This window comes from Bactrocera neohumeralis, chromosome 6 (assembly GCF_024586455.1).
Source record: "Bactrocera neohumeralis isolate Rockhampton chromosome 6, APGP_CSIRO_Bneo_wtdbg2-racon-allhic-juicebox.fasta_v2, whole genome shotgun sequence".
Classification (NCBI taxonomy): Eukaryota; Metazoa; Arthropoda; class Insecta; order Diptera; family Tephritidae; genus Bactrocera; species Bactrocera neohumeralis.
This window is the reverse complement of record NC_065923.1, coordinates 10099384-10125425: the sequence shown is the minus strand read 5'-3', so window position 1 is coordinate 10125425 and position 26042 is coordinate 10099384. Positions and strand designations below refer to the sequence as shown.

The 26042-nt window shown below is 35.1% G+C and overlaps 3 protein-coding genes across 6 annotated transcripts in view; 2 read left to right on the top strand and 1 right to left on the bottom strand.

The window, feature by feature from the left end:
• Positions 1–1299: 1299 nt before the first annotated feature.
• LOC126763124 (delta-aminolevulinic acid dehydratase) lies at positions 1300–2694 on the top strand. The gene is made up of 2 exons (XM_050480368.1): positions 1300–1493; positions 1558–2694. Exon 2 carries the CDS (start codon positions 1579–1581, stop codon positions 2563–2565), a length of 987 nt encoding a protein of 328 aa, XP_050336325.1. The 5' UTR covers positions 1300–1493; positions 1558–1578; the 3' UTR covers positions 2566–2694.
• A 460-nt stretch (positions 2695–3154) lies between these two features.
• On the bottom strand, positions 3155–4984 carry LOC126763122 (uncharacterized). Its single transcript, XM_050480365.1, has 2 exons — positions 4827–4984; positions 3155–4771 (listed from the first exon to the last, which is right to left on the bottom strand). The coding sequence occupies exons 1-2, from the start codon at positions 4890–4892 to the stop codon at positions 3374–3376; spliced, it is 1464 nt and encodes a 487-aa protein (XP_050336322.1). The 5' UTR covers positions 4893–4984; the 3' UTR covers positions 3155–3373.
• Positions 4985–5547: 563 nt separating this feature from the next.
• LOC126763324 (palmitoyltransferase app) overlaps positions 5548–26042 on the top strand; it is a 28808-nt gene continuing 8313 nt past the window's right edge. For 2 of the 4 annotated variants that reach the window (XM_050480695.1, XM_050480694.1), the window contains exons 1-7: positions 5548–5787; positions 20645–21325; positions 24752–24912; positions 24979–25163; positions 25500–25611; positions 25679–25833; positions 25897–26018. In XM_050480695.1, the coding sequence (XP_050336652.1) occupies positions 21138–21325; positions 24752–24912; positions 24979–25163; positions 25500–25611; positions 25679–25833; positions 25897–26018 (923 nt within the window). In that variant the 5' untranslated portion in view covers positions 5548–5787; positions 20645–21137. The remainder of the gene's footprint in view (positions 5788–20644; positions 21326–24751; positions 24913–24978; positions 25164–25499; positions 25612–25678; positions 25834–25896; positions 26019–26042) is intronic. The other 2 variants (XM_050480693.1, XM_050480692.1) reach the window with 1 other exon arrangement.

The window sequence follows — 26042 nt, the reverse complement described above, 5'->3', positions numbered from 1 at the left end:
AATATTTGAATAAATCACGTACTAAATCGTTTAAATCACATTGTGTCAATAAGTGCGGTTCTTTTGAAGTTGACGGTTCATAACTTGAGGCACTGTTTTCAGATACCTTATTATGCTGACTGAGAAACAATTCCGGACTAGAATTCTCACTTTTTGATCGATTTGGAGGCATCGGCACAGGCAGTTCGGTACTATGTAGGATGGGTCTCTTGGCCGAAGACAAGTTTGGATACTGGATAGTGTGTTTGGATTTGGTAGTAATACCTTTTGTTTGAGTCAAACAAAAATAACAATCACTTATATGATCCTTTGGTTCCGCCCAAATCATTGGTATAGTAAATGTCAAATGTCGAGGTTCTTATTTAGCCCAACCTAAAAAGAGCCTCTCACACGTTACACAACATTTATGTGGAACCCAGGATTTGTCTTGATTCCTCACATGAAAACCAAAATAGTCTAAATAGCACTGTTCAATTAGTGATGTGAAATTTCGACGCTGAGATGTAAAAGTTAATCCTCCACACACATAACAAAAATTGTCCGGGTTGTTCAAACACTTTCGTGGCATATCTACGATCTAACTAATGTAAATAAAATGTAATTTAGCAAACACAATAGTTACACAGTCGACTAAATGCAGTTATGTAAACAAAGAAATGTATATGAGGTCAGAAATGAATGTGTAGCTGTCACAGGAAAACTGGATGTTATAGAAACAAAACTGTTATATATTTTTAATGAGGGTACACCAACATAAATAAAAATCATAACAAAGTTCAGGTGACAAAAAACAACAACAACAATTGTTACACAGTCCACTAAATGCAATTATGTAAACAAAGAAACGTATATGAGGTCAGAAATGAATATGTAGCAGTCACAAGAAAACTAGATGTGATAGAAACAAAATTGTTACAATAACAATAGTTCATGTGACAAAAATAGTGTTTACCAGTGTAATCAGTTCGAAAATATTTGTTTATTATCGTATATGTTTTTAAAAATAAAACCAGAGATATTAAACTATTCCACGATAAACGCTTTGCTTCAATGTTGACTAACATTTTGCTTGGCTTCGCGTCGAAAGCTTTTCATACAAAAACATCCATCGAAATTTTCTGTCAAAACAAATGTCTGATGCAAAGCTAAGTTCTATGTGAACCAATCTTAATGCTAACACCAGAACTGCTCATAGCTGTCACATTTAAATCATCAAACAATTGTTTGCTTGGTAGCCGTTCAATTGCATATATCGATTCAACATGTATCTATCTATCGATTTATCGATTTTATAATTTTATGTGGTCTAAATACATAGCTATATCATGAAATTGTTCAAGCAAATGTTAGGCGATTTTGAGTGATACCGGCTATATTATGGGTTTTTGGTTCGCAAGTCATTTATGTCGCAAGTCACGCATTCGCCCATTCAGAGACAAACTCGTTGTAGCACGATACACTGTGCACGCAATACAAACAAACAAAGTACTTAGGTAATCTATAAAGCATTTAGTAATGGCTAAAAATGGTAAAATGAAGTAATTTCTATATTGACAGCGGACACTAAAATAATACGTTATGGAAAGAAAATTGCATAGTGGAATTCATCATCCAACCCTGCGAATGCTGCAAGAATCAGGGTGTGAAATAACTCCACACAATTTAATGTACCCGATATTTTTGATAAGCGATGACGATGCAATCGAACCTATTAAAAGTATGCCAGGTCAATCACGAATGGGAGTTAATCAATTACGGAAGTTTATAGAGCCGCTGATATCCAAAGGACTCTCTTCAATTCTTCTCTTCGGTGTGGTAGCTTCTTCGTTAAAAGATGATCGAGCTAGTAATGCAGACTCTGATGTAAATCCAGTAATACGGGCATTGCCTCTGTTGAGAAAGTGGTTTCCAAACCTTTTAATAGCATGTGACGTTTGTCTATGCCCGTATACGAAACATGGACACTGTGGTATTCTTGGTGAAAATGGACTTTTGAACGCACCGAGCATTGACCGTTTAGCAGAGGTTGCTGTTTCCTATGGGCTTGCGGGAGCACATATTGTAGCTCCTTCAGATATGATGGACAATCGTATTCGTGCAATAAAAGAAGCTTTGATAACAGCAAACTTGGAAAATAGAGTGTCTTTATTGTCATATTCTGCGAAATTTGCATCGAACTTCTATGGTCCTTTCCGCGATGCAGCGAAGTCTGCGCCAGCGTTCGGTGATCGTCGTTGCTATCAACTTCCTAGTGGATCCAAGGGGCTGGCTATTAGGGCTGTTCATAGGGATGTTATGGAAGGAGCAGATATGCTGATGGTTAAACCGGGAATGCCATATCTGGATATATTGCGACAGACAAAAGACACTTATCCAAGTCATCCGTTGTATGTATATCAGGTTAGTGGTGAATATTCTATGCTATACTTCGCTGCCGAGAATGGTGCTTTTGATCTAAAAGATGCTCTAATGGAGACAATGAAAGGATTTCGTCGAGCAGGAGCTGATTGCATTATAACGTACTTCACTCCCATATTGCTAGATATATTATCAGGACTCAAATAGCATAGAGTTAATTTTACACTTAAATGTGGATGTACATTTATTGACACCTAACTATCTATGTCTGAAGATTATATTATACTGATCGCCGAAAGTTAAAAATAAAAAATCCTAAATTTACTAATAAACGAATCAATGTGTTTTTGTTTTGTTTTTGCAGTGATAAATAGAATATTAAGTCCAAAAGACAAATAATACATATTATATTTAAGTTCAAGCGTTTCTTCAAAACAGTATAGTTAATTTGAGATGGTTATGCCTTTTTTGATTATAAATTAATTTACATTACCTGAAGAATTTGGATTAAATCAAACTAGCATTTCCACGTATAATTATTTTACAGAAATAACCATTTAATATTTTTAATCAATGTATTTTTTTTTTTTTTTGAAGAATATCAAAAAGAAATTTTGATTGAATAATTTAATTTTTTTTTCATAAAATATTCAATTGTTATACTTATTATACGCCCAATGTCTCCATTTATTGTACATTAATGTTTTAATTCGTTTAACTCAATTTGATTGACATAATTAATTGCATATTCATAATGAAAACGTTTATAAAATAAAAACAATAAAATCTATTCAAATCCGTTATAAAATAAATGAGTTCATTTTATTTATTTGTGCAAAAATGTATGTGAGGATTTCATTATTAATACACGACTTTAAGTTATGAAGAATTTTTGTATATAAGATATACAAACATGAATGTGACATTATTAAACGGGCATTAGAATAATGCGGAATTTTCATAATACTGAACTTAACGCTAACAAATCAAGATATTCGTTTTTAAACCATGATTATTATTTCAATTTGCTATGCTCTAATATTTCATTGTTTTGCATTGGCTCTAAATCTGTGTCTTTAATAATCTCTGATAACCAATGCTCTATATGAACTGAACTGATTGGTTCATTGCTTTTGTCATTTTTTAGAAAAATGTTAAGATTTTCAAAATTTTTTAAAACTAATTGTGGCTCTGTTTGTAAAGTTTCTTCCAATAAAACTGGATTTGGATTGTTTTGCTCGGTTGATCCCTTTTGTGGTTTTCTAAGCATCCCCATATTAACCGGTGGTCTTTTTTGATCCATATTACGTTTGATTTCATTGAACAAGCGATTGTAAAAGTCGCAAGTTATTTCAGCACCTTTTGCGGTTGCTCCATTATTACCACAATCATTTTCTTCGAAAGATATGGTTGAGTGAGTATTTATGGGGACCACTGATACATTATGTAAATGTTGATTAGACTGTTTTTTTGCTTCAATGTGACCCTCTGCATTAATTGTGTATTTTTTTGTTTTTTTCGATTGGGATCTAGAACTTGAATTACTTGATTGATTAGAGGACGAATCCAATGAACCGGGTGTAGAAAGTTCTGATATATCTGTCATGTTCTTATAAACTTTCATGTCATCAAGATGGTCACAATTCTCATTACCACAATTTATTGTTACGCTGGAAATATTACGAAGGTTAATAATCCCGTTGCAATTGTTAATGGTAACTCTTGGTTTGTTTCGAACAGCTTTGGTTAATTTCACAGAAGATGTGTCCGATATATTTGACATGTTAACAGTTTCGCTTCTCTTATTATAAGAATCGCGGCTCAAATTAGATACGGCTTCAACAATGGGAGATTCCACGTCATCATCCAACTCTTCCAAATTTAGTTGATGTATTGGAGCTTGATTTATTACTTGAGTTCTTCTTATAAGTTCTTTAGCTTCCTCAAGTGTTATATTTACTATGGAATCATTTATATATTTCACATTATGTTCAATCAAAGTTTTATCTTTAGAAAAATCAACCGAAACAGAATCAGAAACTTGGGAAAATTGTTTGTGTTGAGGTAAGAAGTTGCTTTGATTTTCATCAGATTGAATTTTTTTGTACATTATTTCATGGTCACAGTTGGGAGTTATATAATCCTCTTGTTTAAGAGCTAACACCATGGACCCCAGTTGAAACCGCCCGAAGGATCGAATCGAACGTAGTAGTTCAGCCTCATCTTCAAATAATATCTTTATGTCATAATCTTCATTTGTTCTGGATTTCAATAGAATAGTGTTTTCAGCCCCACATTCAGTTAAATGCTGCTTTGTTGATGTCACCACTTCCAATTGCCTAAGTAACAACTTTTCCCTCATTTGAAGAGCCGCTCGCAAGTCCGCAAACTTTTTATGTATACCTTCTTTTAACTAAAAAGCAATATTTTGTTAAATACTTTATAACATATGATATCTTATATCTTACTTGAACTACTTGATCGCTTTCATCTCGGTTGTTTTCCATTTTGCACAAATGTTCTAAAAAATTCATTATTTCTTAATATGCCATTAAAATAACATATTTGCAAATAGCATTTTCTTAGTTTAGTATTTATTAGATTTCTACTAATAGGTTTCACTAGAATGTCAACAACAGCTGGTTCTCATTTCTGATATCATACGCATGCGCTTTTTATCCAATGAAATATCGATAACTTACCTAAGGTATGAGTGCCAACTTTCGTCTAAATGTCAATTAAAATTGCAATAACTATACAAAATCTATTCCCGTTTTTTGAAACTTTGGTACGAATATTTAATATATTTATAATCACTTAGTTGATAAAATGAAGAGGCTTTTGAAATGCTTGAGATGACATTTAGAAAAATCGTAGAAAATCGCCACGTTTATAGTGATTCGTCGTCTCAATGCAATGACTATGTGTCACTTATTTTTAGGAAGATATATAAGAATTTTTCCACCTGATACCTCAACACCACAAATATTCCACTTTTTTATGGTAACTTTTGAAATCCTATACTTTTGCTCTCAAAGGAATAAATGATGTACAAAATATTTTCAAAGAAGTACGATATGTAAATAAGCATATATGTATGTAAATATAAAATCAAGTGGCAAGACTCTTGGGGCAGAAATTTTGTGTATGTGGTAGAATGTGGATCGTTTTGCAAATATTTAACTAGTTTTGTTCATTTCGCATGTGTCGGTAATGGTGAAAAGTGTTTTGGTATTTCAAGAAAACTATTCGAACGAAACTATACGCCTTTAACTCTTATTAATTAGATTTATATGAAAAAGGTTCCGTCATTTTCGAGACTGTTTCGATTGCTGAAGATTTTGGTTAATTTATAAGATGACTTGTTAAATTATGTCTTCGCAAATGGAAACACCCAACTTTCTTGGCCTATAGTCGTGGGACAGCATGGTATTTTTTGTTTCGCATTAATATTAGCCAAATTATGAAAATGAAATTGGCTTCTTTTGTGGCGAAAGAAGTGTTATATGAGGTTTAAAAATGAATTTATTTTTTTTTGTTTGTGTACATATTAAAATGATTTGATGCATCTCATTGAGCAAGGCGAAATACCTTTATGAATGTTCTCAAGTGTATGTAGGGATATGAACATCAGAAGTTTTTACTGTGTCTTTATGTCATAACAGGGTTACCCACTCGAAGTGTTACCTATTCAAACGACTATAATTTTTTAGTTTGATAATATTTTTATTGATTTCAATGACAAAAATGTATGAAAATAATCAAAAATTTAGAATCCATTCACTTTAGCTCGATATGGCCACCTTTTGCCTTGACTATGGCCCTCAAACGGTCAAAAAACGAGTTGCATGCTGCACGAATGTGAGCTTGTGGTATTTTGGCCCATTCACGTACAATCGCTTTCTTGAGCGCATCCATACTGGTGTATTTTTTTAGTCCGCACCTTGCTCTCTAAAATGGACCAGATGGAAAAGTCCATCGGATTTGCGTCTGGTGAATTCGAAAGCCATTGTGTCGACGAAATGAAGCGTGGAACATGATTTTTTAACCACTCTTGGTTAATTCTCGCTTTATGTGACGGCGCCGAGTCTTGTTGGAACGTCCATTCTTTCCGGCCGAAGTGTTTACGTGCCCACGGCTCTAAAGCACCTTCCAAAATATTTTCACGATAATAAGTCGCATTTACTTTGACACCAGGCTCGATGAAAACGACTGGAGAGCGCCCATCAGCGGTCACGGCAGCCCATACCATCACTTGCGATGGGAAATTACTTCGGGTGGCCATTCGTAGGCTTAAATTCTCGTACGTGCGTTCGGTCAAGTAAACACGGTCATTTTGAGAGTTTATGAATTGCTCAATAGGGAAATTCTTCTCATCAGAAAACACAATGTTCGGAAATTCGCCACGTTCGTGCAAGTGTAACAACTCCTTCGCTCTTTCGAGTCTAACTTTTTTTTGCTGCGGTGTAAGATTGTGTCCTTTTTGGAACTTGTAAGGCTTGACCTTTAGCTCATTTTTCAACAGTCGTTGCATTGAACTTTGCGAAATTTTCAGCTCTTTAGCCATTTGATTGCCACTTCGACGTGGATTTCGTTCAAGTCGAGCCTTCACTTTTCGAATCATCTCAGGTGATGTTGCTGTTTTCTTATGACCACCTCCATGGCGTTTTGCGATGCTGCCAGTATCATTGTAACGATTTATAGTGCGATACACAAACATTTTGTTCACTTCGAGATGTTTTAGCTGACGAACAATTGCTGCTTGTGATTTTCCAGCCAAATATAAAGCAATCACACTATTACGTTTAAATTCCATCACGTATAACTTTTTTTTTCACAGACACGACACAGACTGGTGTAAAAATGTTTTTGTACGCTTGTAAACAATGGAATGATTTGTTATTGGTGTAAATTTAAGCGAAATTAACGATCTCTCTGTCATTAATAGTGTCTAAAACATAGTTATAGCAGTTTGAATTTGGTAACACATCGATTCCGTTTTTTTTAAATGGGTAACTTATTCCATTTATTATCGCAACTGATCAGTGACGACGTCAAAAATCTCTTTACAAAATGTCTCAATAATATTTGAACCGGTTTATTGCTAACGTCTTCAACGAATAACGTACTTTTACAGTAGCGTGGTACTGTTTTTCCTAACAAATATTAGGGGCTGCTTTAGTTTTGTCCATTCAGATTTATATTTATGCTTAAAATTTTGTATCTCGAAAGAATATATAACTAATGTTATATTTTTTGTGAATTAATATATGTACATAATTTTAACCTATAATAATTGTCCAAATGTTCCTGTTATATTTTTCAAAAATTTAGACATAAAAAAACACAGTTTTAGCTTTAGTTTTGTCCAATACTGTATCTCAGGTTTTTAATCTTAAATGAGTGTCAATAAAATTTAAAACAATGGTTTTTATATTACGTTCAGCTTTAGCTCTTCCCACCATGATTTTCTATATGATTTCTTTTTACACTACTTAACGAAAGAAGAATCAAATCAATCTGTTCACTTCTAGGCGAAATCCCAACTCTGAGCAACGCTTGACTTATAAGTACATATACATATGTACATACATATATGTATGTACATACATGTGTTCGGCCTATGTATGTGCACCTTTGTGAAAGGGGAGAGAACACCATAGACCATAGATTGCAGTGCATACCTCAATAGCTATTCCATTGTTATTGTTGTAGCGGCAGAAAACATTCTTTAAATTTGAAAATATATAACGCATAAATAAAATTGTTCAAAAACTAAAAAAATGATTTATAATATACTAGAGGACCCGTCCACGCTTCGCTGTGGCTGATACATAGAAAATACTACTACTACCATCTATACGATTTCTATTAGTTGCATTATAACTATTCGTTAATAAGATATAGCATTTTTCTGAAGCAACTTGTGTTAGTTTACAAAAAAATGGATCATAAAGCATTTCGTGTAATAATAAAGCATTGCTTTTTGGGGAACCGAGGACAATGATGCTCTAAAGAGGAGAAAGCTCAGTACAAAGTGGTTGCCTCGCAAGTTCATAATCCAACAGAACAATGAATAACTGATTCTGAGTGTTTGAAATAAAACCGAATTTTTGCGTCCGTGTGTGACAATAGAAACATAGCTCCATCATTTCTCACTGGAGTTCAACCGACAGTCATTCTAGTGGACTGCACATGGTGAACCGGTTTTCAGGCGTGGAAAGACGAAAAAATCGGCTGGATTACTGAGCCAGTTATAATCTATTTCACTGCGTATTTGGTTGCAGTTCTTTTCTACTATTCCAAATACTTAGCAATTGTATAAGTTTTGAGGAAGAATCTGTTTAAAATTGTACGCATATATTCAAGGAAAGGAAGATGATTTGAAATATAATCTTTGTATTTATGAGTTGAATTAAATTTTAACAAAAAGAGATAAAATGTATCTTATGTCCTTACCCTGGTGCTAAGCTACCTTCCCACCAATTTTCAGTTAAATCGATTCAGCCGTTCTTGAGTTATGAATGGTGCAACTAACACAACTTTCTTATACATATATGTATATGTATATAGCCGGAATAAAAAAAGCATGCGACCGAAATTGAATGATTCAAATATTTGACAAATAAAAATATTGAAAAAAAACAAACAAAAATTGAAAAAAAAATGTGTATGGAAAAATGTTACTTTTTGGTAATTTTCCAATTTCCCTTAACATTTAGGAGGATGAAAAATAGATGTTGTCCGATTCTCCACCCTAGCCGATATGCACGCTAAGATTCACGAAAATCGGTCGAGCGTTTTCAGAGGAGTTCAATAACGTACACCGTGACACGAGAATTTTATATATTAGATTATATATTTTATACATAATATATTATTGCCAATTAGTATTGATTTCCTTCTTTCACCTAAATTAAATTATGTCTGTCAAGAATGTTTTGTAAATATATATTGAAATCTAAAAAGTTGAAGATTTACAACAAACACAATCACTGTAGTGTAATTAATGTAGAATGCTCCAATGACTCTTTTGAGAACCTATAATTCTTATTTGCGCGTACAAAAAAAACGCACTATCGCCACTTTGATCACAACTGTAGAATCATATGAACGCGCTATATATGGGCATATGCATGTACATATGTATGTGTTGGTGTGTGAAAGTGTATGAATATAAGGATTAAAAACTACGACAACTACTTTGACAATAGCCGGGCTATTTAACTATTGTTTATATTGTTGGCTATTTGTATGCTAGCTTTCCGTTTTGTAAAGGCGCCTAAATAATTGTTGCACATCCGATTGCCTTATTTGTTTTTATTCAACAACGGTGACTTACAATGTGCAATTAAATATGTATGGTACTTTCAATTGTGCCTTAAATTGTGCTAGATGTAGACAAATCTAGAACAATAAAAACATGTTTTGAATGTAGGTTTAGTCGGAGAAATTATGATTATTTGTGAGACACTTGTGCGGGCAAAGGATTCTTAAAAGCAATTCCAATCAGTTATGTATGGATGTGAGTAAATTCCTCAATTCCAATTAGCTCAAAAAATTGAATTCGATGAATCAACATTAAAGGAAGGGACATCCGTTTAACTCACGCTAAATAATAATATCATTGATTGAGCTTTTCATTCAATAAGAGTTAAGAAACCCAATAAAATTTTTATTTCCATTGCAGTGAGTTTTAGTTGACCGGTTCGGAAAATTTCCATGCTTATGTACTACGTACTTACTGAATATTCCGATCCCATATCTTAACTTGTACAAACTTATCAAAATCAGAAAGAATTATCCACTTTTCCTTGGATCCTACGGAAAACCTTAAATCGCAACATGCCGAAATAACTCAAGCCCCTATATTGACCATACAGTATCGGATTAAAAAAAAAAACAGAACAAATGGTTTTTTCGGCAAAATCAATTTATTTTATTCAAAATAGTCTCCTTCTGCTTCAATACAGCTTTTCGTACGGACCAAAAGCATGTCGAACGAGTGTTTTAGCTCGTGGGCATTTTTCCGAAAAGGAAGAAGTCGCAAGGTTCCATATCGGGTGAATACGGGCAGTGGTTAATTGTTAAAATGTGAGTTTCGGTCAAACAATCGGTCACAAGCGTCGATCGATGAGACGAATTCTGAGCAATTTTTGGTCGTCAGTCAATTTGTGCGGAACAAACCGTGCACACATCTTTCGTAAGCCCAAATGTTCGGTAAAAATACGATAAATCGATGTTTTGGAGATGTTCAATTCCATTTCCATGAATTTCAATGATGATTTCGGTTGATTTTTGATGAATTACCGCACAGTTTCGATGGAATTTCCGGTGATCACGGATTTTGATCGTCATTTATGTGCTCACGACCACTTTGAAAACGTTGAAACCACTCGTGCACTCTGTTATGGGATAGGCAATCATCGCCATAAACTTGTTTCATCAATTGAAACGTTTCGGTAAAAGTTTTACCAATTTTAAAACAAAATTTAATGTTGGCTCTTTGTTCGAAGCTCATTTTCGCACCGATAACACAAACATACTGACACTTAAAACGCAATAACTTCACTTCCAATCTATGAAATGTCATGACAATCGATAAAGATAGCAGATTATAACGCACCAGTCGACATATACATGGCGCCACCAGGGGGTGCTAAATTCAAAAAGTCCTGTTTACTTTGGAACCCACCTTGTATTTTAATGCAAATAATGTTGATTACACAGACCGTAATTGCTGGAGACCTATTTTAATTTTTTTATGATGATTAGGGTAAATAAAACAAATTTATTAAAATTCACAGTTTATTTGTTTAACAAAAAAAGGAAGTACGTATGTATATAACATCTAGGCGGACTTCGGAAAGGTACTACTGCAAAGTTTCGATATGGTTTGACTGCAGTATTTATACATATATAAAGGGTGGTCCATTTCGAGGTTTCCTACTTTTTTAAATAAAAAAAACACAGAAACTTCAAGTTTGTTGGAAATGTTTATTATCATTAAAAAGAACATTCTTTGGCATTTACTTTTTGAAGATTATCTTTTTCAAATGTTGGCTGCGGCCATGTCTCAGATGATCCATCCGTTGATTCCAATTTTCGGTCACTCGTTCGAGCATTTGGACTGATCGCCGTGGTATTGAAGCTGTAATGTCGCTGTAGACGTACAAATCCATGGTACCATTAATACGATGAACCGGTCCTAAACCAGAAGCAGAAACTCATTACACAGTTTTTCACTTGCTTATCGGTCATTCTATTTATATGATCTCTAGCGGACTGCAATCGTCTTAGATGAAACAATTATTTTTACGAGATAAAACTTTGAACGAATAGTGTCTTTGAAGTATGCCAATTTATGGACAAAAATTGCCCAAATGGAACCAAAACTACTTAAGCGCCTATATACCGAATTTGTGAACCCCAATACCTATAGTTCACTTTTGACCGAAAATATTGGTCATTATGTGAGAAATTTGAGAGAATCTTTTCCTTATAGTAGTATGTCTGAGTGTTACAAATAGTTGAAATGAAGTCAATACTTCCCCTCTTCGAACATCTGATAAACTTTATACCTTATATATCCGGCAATATGTGAGTTATCTTCTAATAACGGTGCATCTTTGAGCTTAGTATGAATAAAATCGGGAAAAAAAACTTGACCCACATAACTGGCAAACCTTATGTTCCTGTAGGTATTATTGTCAACACGAGAGTGCTTGCAAGAACATGAAACTTTCGGTTGAACCCGAACTTAGCCCTGTCTTCTTCCTCATTTGTGCACTTAAAATATCTAATATTTATTGAGTGTTTTTTAAGAAAACAATTTTATTTTATAAATTACGTCCTGTATCCTCTATATGTGCGAACTAGTCCCTCATTATTAGGGATATCGATCTGAAATTTGCACAAGATATCTTCACGAAGTGTGGCATACGCTATTGTCTAAGGCAATGCTGCAATCTGCGAAGAAGTTGTGTAGATCGTGTTATTATATAAACTACTAGCATACATATATCTGCCATACAAACTGAACGAACAGAAATTGATTAAAATATTGCAGAAGTGCTTTGGGGAGCTCTTTATCTCTGTTTATCACAAACACAATTACTTGAGGGGCCGCAATCATTCAGTGAAAGTAGCAAAGTCATCGAAAACTTTACTTATCTGAATCATCCTTCCACCTCTGTTAATGACGATAACGTAAAAAAAGTAAAAAAAAAAACAGTGCTCGAAAATCGCCGTGTTTGCATCAGAGTGATCATCATTACTGATAACGAGTCGGAGATTTATGGATATGACGTCGAAACTGTTAAACAATTCAGTGCACGACGCTTCTTCATTTCGAAACAGAAACAAGAAAAAACGTGAACTTCGGCTGCACCGAAACTAATATACCCTTCACAGGTGCATTTCTTTTAGTAACTACATATGTGTTCAGTTTGTATGGAAGCTACATGCTATAGTTAACCGATCTGAACAATTTCCTCGGAGATTACATTGTTGCCTTAGAAAATAACCTGTGCCAACTTTTGTGAAGATACATTGTCAAATGTGAAAGTTTTCCATACAAAAACTTGATTCCGATCGTTCAGTTTGTTTGGCAGCTATATGTTATAGTGGTCCGATATCGGCAGATCCGACAAATGGGCAGCTTCTTGAAAATAAAATTATGTTTGCAAAATTTCAAAACGATATCTTAAAAATTGAGGAACTAGTTCGTATATACATATATAGATAGACGGACAGACAGACAGACGGACGTGGTTAAATCGACTCAGCTCAACATGCTGATCATTTATATACATATATACTTTATAAAGTCTCCGACGCTTCCTTCCGGGTGTTACAAACTTCGTGGCAAACTTAATATACATACCCTGTTCAGGGTATAAAAATCATGTCAAAGTCTGTCGTAAAGCGCGTCATAAACGACGGGTTTGTGTGCAGAAAATCGATGGATTCACTACGATATTGCGCTGTTACATTCTAGCTAGTCTTCGCTGAGTTACCGTATTCGACAGAACTGGCTCGCTTTGACTTTTTTCAAAACTGAAAAAACCGCGTCGGGTAATGCGCCGGGGAGTCTACTGAAGCCATTAAAAGTCATACGTTGAAGGCACTGACTCCTGGCCGAGGCTTATAAAAAGTGTATGAAAAATTTTATTAAGCTTGTATTAACTTAAAAAAACCGCTTGTGAAGGCGATAATGTAGATTTGTTTTAATACAATACGTGAAAATATTGTTTTTTTTTGTCAGTTTGCGACAAATTTGAAATAGAACAAATTGAGTTTTGCACTCCGACCTGCGACCTCTTTCTTACATACTTCCAGATCTCTGATTAATTCCATTGCTGAACTTGCTCCCTATAGAACACCTGTATATACTATAGATCCAAGAACCTTGATCGTGCTTGTGGAGATTTCTGCGCAATCTAGAAACAGGTTCTACAGAGATTCAGGCACCATATCGGGAAATCGGCAGTTTGCAATGTTCCTTAATCCTTTATTGACCAGTACAAAATTACACCAATATCTGGAATTTGTCTGAGGATGTTTATAATTTGTTTAAACTTCGTGAGCTTGTAAACTTTCATTAGCAGCTTTGAATAGCGCTTGCCTGTAGATTGCTGCCACTATCATTTTCTTGCTCACTCTTCCATCCTTGATGGAATAGCCCTTTCATGGTATGACAATCCACCGCAATATAGGATTTCGGTCTCACCATTATAGAAACCGCTGAAGAGCTGGAAAATTTGTCTACCAGTTTGTTTTCGGCTTTCCCTTTGTGCTCCTACACACAGATAAGGTGAACTCGGTTGCAGACTGAAAGTAGGTTAAGTGTAGACTTAGAGACGTAGACTTTACTTATCTTTTCCATACTTCTCTGCTGTTACGTGCATCGTGGTATGATTTCTATTTGACTGATTATTATATGGAGCGGGGTGAGTTGTAAAATGACCTGCATCGTTGCCATGGGTATGTGGGAACTGCTCTCGATGAGCGAAGTGCTGCATTCCGGTGGCCTGTGGTAGATTCTGCCTTTGCCTCTTGAAGTTTTGGCACCCGGCACCAGTTATTTGTCCACTCTTTCTTTTTATGACTGAGGCTTTACCTCCTGGCTGAAAAACATCCAATGGGCACGGATGATGGCACCTGTTGGTTATCCTGCACATTCGACTTTTTGCAACCCGTCTGAGGAATCCTCTACAAGACCACTATTGATCGATATTTATATACTGGCAACATGTTTGCTATAAGTGTAATGGTTTTATTCACGTAAAGATTGTTTGTATCCCCTAAAAACAATGGAGTTAGATGTACGGTTATAACGGGTTGTTCAATAAGAGCGCTACAAAAGTTTTTTTTTATTAAAACAAAAACTGTTTGGGATATCAATGAAATTCTTTATTCCTGGGAAAGTACATTCGTTCTTCAATCGTCGCTGGCTTGTTGGCATAAACCATAGACTTGACGTAACCCCACACGAAATAGTCTAACGCCGTCAAATTGCACGCCCCAGGCGGCCAATTGGCTGGGCCATTTCGAGAGATAACACGTTCACCAAACTTGCTTTTCAATAAATTGTAAAGACTTGTGGCGCCGTCCTGTTGAAACCACATATTGTCCTAGTTCATATGATCCAAATCGGGGCCAAAAATACTCGATCATCATTGAGCGGTAGCGATTCCCATTCACAGTAACGTGCTGGTCTTGATCATCACGGAAGAAGGATAGAAGGGACGCCGCCCGCCCATAAACCGCACAAAACCGTAATTTTTTCAGGATGCAATGGTGACTCATGGAGTACATGTGGATTGCTGCCTGACCAATAACGCATATCTTGCCTATTGAGGAAGCTATTCAGCCAAAAATGAGCCTCATCGCTTAAGATGATTTTTCAATGATAATCCGGATCATTTTCAAGTTGTTGGTCAGCCCAATTCGCGAACATACGATGATTCTGGTGGCTTCAGTTTTTGTGTCAATTTGACCTTGTAAGGATGTAGGCCAAGATCTTTTCGCAAAATTCGCTACAAGGACGTCACAGAGATGCCCAACACTTGACAATGACGTATGGGAGACTGATTTGGGTCTTCATCAATTGATGAGCTAGCGGCAGCAATATTCTCGACACTTATTTATCTCACTGGCACGGGAAAATTTTGAACTGTGCCTGTGGACTGAAATTTTTCCACTAGACGCTCAATTTTTGATCTGACAGTACGATTATGACGACCATAAATTGGACGTAACTCTCTTAAATATGAGGCCACTGACTCCTAATTTCGAAAGTAAATTTTAATAATTTCGACTGGTTGTTTGGATCGTATATCACCATGATAAAATGGCAAACTTTACTTAAGAGAAATGTCAAGAGAGCGGGAGTCATTTCCTGTCCCTATCAGTCTACTTTTGTAGCGTCCCTATTGAAAACCCGTTATATATATATATATACATATATACATACATGTTCAGGATGACGAGACTGGGGAAATCCGACTGACTATCTGTGCGTTCGCCTGTATTTCTAAAAATCTAGATACCGTAATAAAACACGGTGCACATGTTCCTTTGGTGCCCGTGTTGGTACACGGGCGCAATCGCACCGCTGCCGCGTCCACGAAACGTCATTAATCGAAAACCTATAAAATGTCACAACCAAGCACTAAATTAAAATATAAAACTTTAATTTGGCACAGGGTATCGCAAAACTCACCCCGCCCTCTTCTCATATAAGGTGTTTGTTAAAAACTGCAAAAAGCGCGATATATCAATAAGCAAATGCACAAAAAACATTAAATTTCACACTCAGCCGCTTCCAAAATTGGACAATGGGCGTGGCACGTCCCACATTTAGGTGGAAACCCATATCACGGAACCTGCTCGACCGATTTCAATATACCTCGGTAGGCTTCATTATTATGAAATAGTATGCTATCCCGTGCCTAAAAATCGGACCGGCTTGGAAAGCACCTAACGATTATGTGGACCCCTGTGCGTATGGCTGACCATGCGTCGCTAATCTATGAGACATAATTCTGGAAATCGGGGTAAATGTTTCTTTGATAATAATATACCCTTATGTCAAAAATGGGTAGAACCAGGTGAATATTTCTCTTAGCGTCCATATAGCTACCTAATATAAAGATATTCGAACTTCCAGTGGGCTTTATACCATATACATATATCAACCACTGTGGGAGTTAAAACGTATTTGACATTGTATCTTTGTGCATGATATTGATACAATCATACGCATATTGAATACTAAAGAGTCACAACTGATATATTTTCGATATCGATTTTTTCAATATATCAACTCGCAATAAACTTATCGTCTTCTTCTTAAACTTATCTACTAAGCCAAAAAATTTCATTGTCATCACTATCTTACTTAACTGGAAAATCACCTTAGGTCTACCTTCAAAATAAGTCAATATTGGGTAGTCGAAAATCTATTCGTATTTTGTCAATCGAAAAAAAACGGCTAGCATTGATCTACAGAAAGGGATTCGTCTTCCAGCAGAACAACGCTAGACCACACATATCTTTGAAAAAAAAACTGGGAAATAGGGTAAAGTTGGCTTTAAGAGAAGCCTGTGAAAATTACTTGTCGCAGTTTTTCGTCGAGAAAATAGAAAAGTTTTACACTGATGGAATAATGTCTCTAGCAGAAAAATTGCAAAAAGTGGTCGACCAAAATGGTATATATTTGGTTCAGTAAAGTTCATTATAAATATAAAAAAAATAAGTTGAAGTTTGATAAGAAATTCGAAAAGACTTTTTCGACTAGATTATCCATCATGATATCAAATTTGAAAGGTTATAGTCAGATTTCGACAATTTTTGGGTGCCACACCATATACAAGTATGTACTATTTGCACAAATTGTTAATCGATTTCACCATTGCACAGATGCCTCTCTAAATTGTGATACTTTGTACTAATTTTTAGTTTTTAGCATAATTTGTGACTTATTAATGGCACATTATAGTTTTACTCTGTTTGTTAGTTTGGCAATCGTCCGACTTTTGAATTTTGGCTCAGTCTATCGTTTGCACGGACAGAGGATGATCGAAATTCAATTCATTCATTTAGGTATATACAAAGTGGTTTCCAAAGTAAGCAGAACCTTTTGAATCTAGCGCCCCCTGGTGGTGGCCATCTATATGTCGACTGGTGCCTTAGAATCTGCTATCTTTATCGATTGTCATGACATTTCATTGATTGGCAGTGAAGTTATTGCATTTTAAGTGTCAGTATGTTTGTGTTATCGAAAAAGAGCTTCGAACAAAGAGCCAACATTAAATTTTGTTTTGAAATTGGTAAAACATTTACCGAAACGTTTCAATTGATGAAACAAGTTTATGGCAATGATTGCCTATCCCGTAACAGAGTGCATGAGTGGTTTCAACGTTTTCAAAGGTCGTGAGGACATAAATGACGATCAACATGTGGGCCAATCAAAATCCGTGATCACCGAAGATTCCATCGAAACTGTGCGTGAATTCATCAAAAATCAACTGAAATCATTATTGAAATTCTTGGAAATGGAATTGAACATCTCCAAAACATCGATTTATCGCTTTTTGACAGAACGTTTGGTCTTACGAAAGGTGTGTGCACGGTTTGTTCCGCACAAATTGACTGACGACCAAAAATTGCTCAGAATCCAACATTCGAAGGACGATTACCTGACCAAAAATTACATTAACCACTCCCTGTATTCACCTGATATGGCACAGTGCGACTTCTTCCTTTTCGGGAAAATGCATTTGCCCATGAAAGGAAAGCGTTATGCAGACATAGAGGCCATTCAAAAAGCTTGCACTGGCATACTGGCGGCCATACCAGCCCACGAGCTAAAACACTCGTTCAACATGCTTTTGGACGATGCAAAAAGCTGTATTGAAGCAGATGGAGACTAATTTGAATAAAATAAATTGATTTTGCCGAAAAAATCATTTGTTCTGTTTTTTTTAATTCCTGTTTACTTTGGAACCCTCCTTCTTCTTCTTTACTGGCGTAGACACCGCTTACGCGCTTATAGCCGAGTTAACAACAGCGCGCCAGATATTCCAAGCGAAGCCAGATATTCCTTCCAACGGAATGGAGGTCTTCCTCTTCCTCTGCTTCCCCCGGCGAGTACTGCGTCGAATACTTTCAGAGCTGGAGTGTTCTCGTCCATTCGGACAACATGACCTAGCCAGCGTAGCCGCTGTCGTTTAATTCGCTGAACTATGTCAATGTCGTCGTATATCTCGTACAGCTCATCGTTCCATCGAATGCGATATTCGCCGTGGCCAATGCGCAAAGGACCATAAATCTTTCGCAGAACCTTTCTCTCGAAAACTCGCAACGCCGACTCATCAGTTGTAGTCATCGTCCAAGCCTCTGCACCATATAGCAGGACGGGAATTATGAGCGACATATACTAGAGTTTGGCTTTTGTTCGTCGAGAGAGGACTTTACTTTTCAATTGCCTACTTAGTCCGAAGTAGCACCTGTTGGCAAGAGTTATCCTGCGTTGGATTTCCAGGCTGACATTATTGGTGGTGTTTATGCTGGTTCCCAAATATACGAAATTCGAATCTACAACTTCAAAGTTATGACTGTCAACAGTGACGTGAGAGCCAAGTCGCGAGTGCGACGACTGTTTGTTTGATGGCAGGAGATATTTCGTCTTGCCCTCGTTCACTGCCAGACCCATTTGCTTTGCTTGAATAATGTCTTTGAGTCTGATTCTACGGAAAAATTCGAAACAAATTTTCCATGAAATGGCATCTCCCAAAAAAAAACCTGAGAAATCGCAGATATCGTTTTAAAAAAGATAGTTTCGAGGAAAACGCGGTTTAAGTTCACGTATAGCTATGTATATCTCGGATATAATACCTATATCTCCGAATATATTTTGAATTTTGAAAAATCCTCTTGTAGACATATTGTTGAATAGTTAAAATTTGAAAATGTAAGGAAAAAAATCGATTTTTTTATTTCTTGAATATATACCAATGCTGCCTTATGCGGGTTTAAACGATTAACCATAATTTAAATTACGATAAGAAAATTAGAATGTACTAGAATGGAGTTTTATGTAGCCGATATGGCTTTATTCTCATTTTTCGAAAAGCTTTTTTTCGGGCTTACACCAACAAAAAACGCCGTATTTTTTTAACTCTAATCATACACAATTGGTTTTCGAAAAAAGGTTTAAATAAAATACTTTTGCAAACATTTTTTTTTATGAGTTTCCATGGTCGCTTTTGTTGTTCTTATAATTTGAACACATCTGCGTATGTATATCTTAATATTATTGCAAATCGTGAATACATACATGTGTAAGTATACATGTTTGTTTGTAACTGTGTACTTTTAAACATATTCACTCTCAGCATCTAAAACAAGGACAATTGTGTGCCTTGTCACGTGCAGTCTTTTGCGTTTCATATCTTGTGCTGTCACGTGAATGCGATGATATGTCAACAGGAATTCTATGCACGCCGTGAATGTAAAAAAACTTTTCCATAATTCGGCCAATAAGTGGTAAATGCGGTCATAGATAGATACACTTATATACTTACATACATACAAATATACCATACACATGTAAATACTAGTTCATCTGCATTGACATTGGCACATGTAAGACTCAAAGTATATTAGTACCGATGCAATATCTCTTGGCTTTTAATACATTAGCGAAATCGAAACATTTATGTTGAGTTGCGAAATTCGACTTCGATTAATGCAGACAAAATCAAGTCGTTTTCGTTTTTTCTTACAATCAATGATAAGATTAGGCATATGGCACGTCTAATACATACAATATTGGTGTATTTGTTTGATGGCATAAGATGGTCATTGCTCATTCAGAGAAAAGAAGAAACTTCCACCATTGTAACAAGTAGCATAGAGCTAAATTGCGAACTCGTAAATAAGGAGTATAGAATTACAGAAAAAATTAAGAGCTACAATATACATATGTATGTATGTATACCTTGCGTGAATGTTTATTTAATGGAAGTTCATGTACTGATGAAATATCGAATATTAATTTGCAGCGACTTATCTTATCTAAACAAAAAAAAATTTCGAGTATTTATATGGTACACTGCTTACCAAAAAGGAAAACGTTATTTTATTTTATTATATATAAAATGACTAATTAGTCAAACCACAAATATATGTATTGTATTTTATGAATAAGCAATTCTAGACCGCTAAGTTAATTTGTAATTTGTTAATGTGTATGTATATAAAATTTTGTATTTAACAGGAAATTAAAAGGTCAATTAAAATGCATAGAAGAAAGCGATTCAGAACAATAATGAGTAATGATGATGGAAAGAGATGTTATTTAACTTCAACATAAAGACAATTCAACGAATAGCCACTTTCTTATAATGTTCTGCCGTCCATATTGGCAATGGCGAAATAAGGAAACGAAAATTATGGCTAGAGCAAAATGGAAGCGAAAATAACAGTGAGATAATTAAAAAGCAAATTAAATGAAAAATATACACACATACATTGAGGTGTTAATGATATATATTCATATTACATTTTAAAATACTGACAATAAATGTGATATTACTGGTGTATTAAAACGGATATAAATGCAGAGTTCATTGAAATATTACATAAACATCGAAGACAAATGAGAAAAATTACTTTCGTCACTTAGTAAGGTTAAATTTCGGTAAATTATACGAACATCTGTTGCCGAGATTGCCGAAATTGCTTGCAAGAAACAAAACTTACGAACATCAATGAACTTACTGTGCTGTTGCTGCGGTAATATGGCGCCGAACACGAGGATAACTCGTAAATGGGAGTTATTTGCTGGGCGCAACAAATTTTACTGCGATGGATTATTGATGTCCGCACCACACACGGGGGTTTTTTATTTAACTTGCATACTGATAACGGGAACCAGTGCACTGTTTTTCGCATTTGAGTAAGTAATAACTTTAGATATGTATTGTGTAGATGTTTAAGCCCATTAAAACTCAACACGTCGTGTAACCATATTGTCCACAAATTATTATATGTTCCATTTGTATGTATGAGTGTATTGATATTTACATTTTATTTTTATACTCTTGCAACATGTTGCTACAAAGTAGAATAGTTTTGTTCAACTAACGGTTGAATATATCATTTCAAACTAATTTAGATAGATATATAGTAGGGTTATATACATATATGTAAATGATCAGGGTGACTAGACGTGTTGAAATCCGGGTGACTGTCTGCCTGTCCGTCGTCCCGAGATGGTATAAGAGGGCTTTAATGGTCTCGTGGTCAAAATTGGACAATGTGGCACCGCCCTCTTTTAGGTGAAATCACATATCTCGAGACGATATCATCCAAATACGTACGTAATATCATCCAAAAAAGGTACGTGGCATTCCTCTCACAATTTTATGGTACATTGTGAAAATGTGCTAAAACCACGCCTACTTCCCTTATAACACCATTTTAAGTTCATTTTTAAACTTTCAACGACTTTGATGTGAAATCACATATCTCGTGACTCGCCCTACCAATATCATCTCAATTTGGTAAGTGACATTCCTCTCACAATTTTATGTTACATTGTGAAAAAACATAGTTTACATAATTTTAAATTTCATTGGAAACTTTCACTTTCCAGTATACAAATCAATAATGCCATAATATATCAAGAAAAACTTAGCACGAATAGTGAATTTGAGGTGTGCCACCTTATGATTAAAAATTGCGTAAATCGAACCAAAACTGTTCAAGCCCCTAAATACAGAATATGTGGACTCACGGTGCGTATTTGTGATTAGAATGAAAAAATTGGATGAAAACTCGCCCTAGACCCCATATAAATAACAAGCCTTATGCACCTGGAGGTGCTTCCCTGGCTTTAATCTTTGCAATTTGCAAGGGTATGGAATATTCGGTTATACCTAAACTTAGCATTTCCTTACATGTTTATAGTATATTTTAATACAAATGTATTACAAATTTTTACTCGTATCCTGTTATTATATGTAAACTGATTTTTCAAAAATCATATCGACAAACAAACATAAGTAATATAATAATCATATAAAATAAAATCGGGCGTAATCAGCCTTTGGAAGTACACCTGCGTATATCATACGAAGTAGGTTGGACAATAAGGGAATTTGTATATCATACACATGTATTTCCTAAAATCTTTGCAAGTGAATATTACAATACAATTGCAGTCATACCATCCCCGGTGAATGAAATGTAATGATTTGCGTTTGCAGAGCAAGCATGTTAGACTGCACCAAACCGTCCCTATGAGCTTTTCCATTGTTCTCCTTGGGTTTCTTTTGTGATATTTTGCATGAATTGCGGTTTAATTGTAGTTTATGAATACAACTACACACACGATTACTAACGGTTGGGTTCCAAAAAGTTTTTAGAGAAGAAATGGAAGTCCACAGTTCTGCAGCTAAACATAACCTTCAAAGGACACTCATAAAATTCACAGGTGTCAGACAATTGGTTCTTGTAATAACATTTTGAGTGAGTCTAGTTTTGGTGAACTGTAAAAAATTTATATAAGAGTATTTTTTGTGTTAAAGAAACATAATTTTTTGTACATGTTGGCACAGAGTATAATAGTTTTGTTTGCAACACTTAAAACTAATCATGATAGAAATGGTGTTATAGACATATGTACATGGGTATAAAAAGATCAGGAAGAGAAGATGATATAAATTCCGGATGTCTGCCTGACTGTCCGTGAAATTCGATAAAATCTGATAAAAGTGCAATTACTCACTAAATAAATACGACAGACGTATTAAGTTTCATAGTCAGGAGAGGCATTAAGGGCTTCATAGGAATCATAATGGGTGGCATTGCCCATATAAATTCCATCTGTTTCACTTTGGAGTATATAAATCAAGTACTACTCAACATATCGGAATAAAACTTAACTTTAATGTATGCCGTCTCATGTCTTAAAATTGTCAAATTGGGAATATAACTTTTTAGTCGTCCATATACATACATATGTCACCATGGCTGAGTTTTTTGTAAAATATCATTCAATCGTTGAGATGTATTATTGAAATTAAGTAAGAACCTTCGAGTCTCAATCTCTATCTTCTATATAATCACTAGACTACGTATTGCTGTGACTAAGAAGTATAAATTACGCTGAAGAATAATAGGTGAACCAAATTTAAACCGAAGAACTTTAAAATTATATTCGGAAAATTAACGTTTTCATTTTCATCAACAATAATAGCGATTGATTTTAAACTTATCAGATCGCCTGACATATTATCCATGTACTAAAGGTTGATCCATTTCGAGGTTCCCTACTTTTTTAAAGAAAAAGAACACAGAAACTTCAAATTTAATGGGGAATGTTTATTACCATTCAGATGGTCCATCCTTTGAGTCCAATTTTCGGAAATTCGTTCGGGCATTTCGATTGGTGACTGGCTTGATGTTTTGTTTCAAGGTCTGAATTAAAGCGGGGTTGTCCGCATGGACTTTAAACTTTACATATCCCCACAGGAAAAAGTTAAACGGCGTGATATCACACGATCTTAGTGGCCAATCGACCGGCCCAAAAAGTAAAATTATCTGCTCAACGAAGTGTTCTTCCATTAAATCCATTGATTGATGCGATATGTGGGAAGTAGCGCCGTCTTGTTGAAATCAAATGTCGCAGGGATCAAGAGCTTCAACTTTAGGCGTCGAATAGTCGGTTATCATGGCGGTCCACAAACTACATCAAACCGTTGTTTTTTATGAAATGGCAGCTTTTGAATCTTTTCAGGTTGCTCTTCGTCCCAAATGCGAAAATTTTGCTTGTTGACATATCCAAGGAACCAGAAATTGGAATCATCGCCGAACAAAATTTGGCTCGTAAAAGGTCGGTTCTTTTTGGAACTTTTCAAGAGCGAAGCGATGTCACTTGGAAAGGTCGAGTGGCTTCAGTTCTTGCACAAGCCATAATTTGTATGCTTTCAATTTAGGATCTCGAAGAAAAATGCGCCAATTAGTTCCACACGTTAGTCCGAGTTGCTGCGAACGGATCATTTATTTTTCATTTGTTCATAATTCAGTGCCACATAATGTTTTTGAACTAAGCAGTTTTGATGAGTACTAGTATTTTATATAATTACAACCTTTTATTTTACAAAAAGGGGTGTTCGTTTTAAATTATAAGAAGATTAACGTAAACTTAGTTAACCAATTTTATTTTCAAAATATATTTGCTGCTAGAAAAATATAATTATTATGATTAATAACAAGTGTAATCAAGGCTAAAAAGTACCACAATATGTCTTTACCTTTACCTAATGTGCCATGAATATTTAAAAATTGGTTTTATAATCTCCATTTTGTTAAATTTCAGTTGTCCGTTTCTGGCTACACGTATAAATCCTATCATTCCTATTGTTGGTGCAGTGCTTTACTTCTTTACAATGAGTTCCTTGCTACGAACAACCTTTACAGATCCTGGTGTTATACCCCGTGCTTCTCACGACGAGGCTGCCTATATAGAAAAGCAGATTGGTAGAAGATTTGAAAAATGTTCATAAATTCAGTTTTTCTATTTCTTTATTTTTTATATAATTACAGAAGTGCCAAATTCTCTCAATAGTCCCACATATCGGCCACCGCCACGCACAAAAGAGGTCCTTGTTAAAGGACAAACAGTGAAATTGAAGTATTGCTTTACATGTAAAATATTTCGACCCCCACGTGCATCGCATTGCAGTTTATGCGATAATTGTGTTGATCGGTTCGATCACCACTGTCCCTGGGTAAGCAACAAATCTTGATAATTTTGCTTAAGATATCGCTCCTCTTCTCTCTATTTTACAATTATATTAAGATTTCGCTAAATTTCTTGGTAATTTTTAAACGGTCGTTTCCTATTGTATTCCTTAAAAATATACATAAAATTAGAATTACGAATAAACATAATTTCCGGAAACGTAAATTGATGAAATTTACTAAAAAAAAGGTGTAAATGCCATCATGTAATACCATTTATGTAATATGCATGAGATTGGCTTGAAAAAGAGAGAGAGCAGAGGAGTGTGATCATAAAATATTCGTTAAAATGTTAGTAATTAATCTAAACTATATTTTTTTAGGTTGGTAATTGCGTGGGAAAACGAAATTATCGTTTCTTTTATTTATTTCTAGTCTCGTTAGCATTTTTAGCGGTATTTATATTTTCATGTTCTGTGACTCATTTAGTTTTATGTAAGTATATCATAAATGTAAAAATACAAACATTAGCTATTGACCGACTTACTTTTGTTTCATGTAGTGATGAAAGCAGAACAGGAAATATTTGAGGTGATAAAAAAGGCGCCATTTACTGTGATTGTTGTGTTCATTTGCTTCTTTTCGATTTGGTCAGTTATTGGTTTGGCAGGATTTCATACCTATCTGACAACCAGTGATCAAACTACGAATGAAGATGTCAGTATAATTTCATGAAGAACATTCAGATATTAATGCCTTATTTTTTTCTTTGGAATGTAGTTGAAAGGATCGTTTTCTTCAAAAGGGGGTCAGCGTTCAATAAATCCATATTCGCGAGGAAACATCTGTCTAAATTGTTGTCATATACTTTGCGGACCAATGACACCATCATTAATAGACCGGTTCGTTAAATATTTTTCTTTAAA

What these genes read in the sequence shown, in the direction of transcription:
- LOC126763124 (XM_050480368.1), top strand. Translation starts at nt 1,579, where the DNA reads ATGGAAAGAAAATTGCATAGTGGAATTCATCATCCAACCCTGCGAATG.
- LOC126763122 (XM_050480365.1), bottom strand. Translation starts at nt 4,892, where the DNA reads ATGAATTTTTTAGAACATTTGTGCAAAATGGAAAACAACCGAGATGAA. An exon ending in AAAGCGATCAAGTAGTTCAA is followed by an intron (nt 4,772 to 4,826) that starts GTAAGATATAAG and finishes ATTGCTTTTTAG; the next exon opens with TTAAAAGAAGGTATACATAA.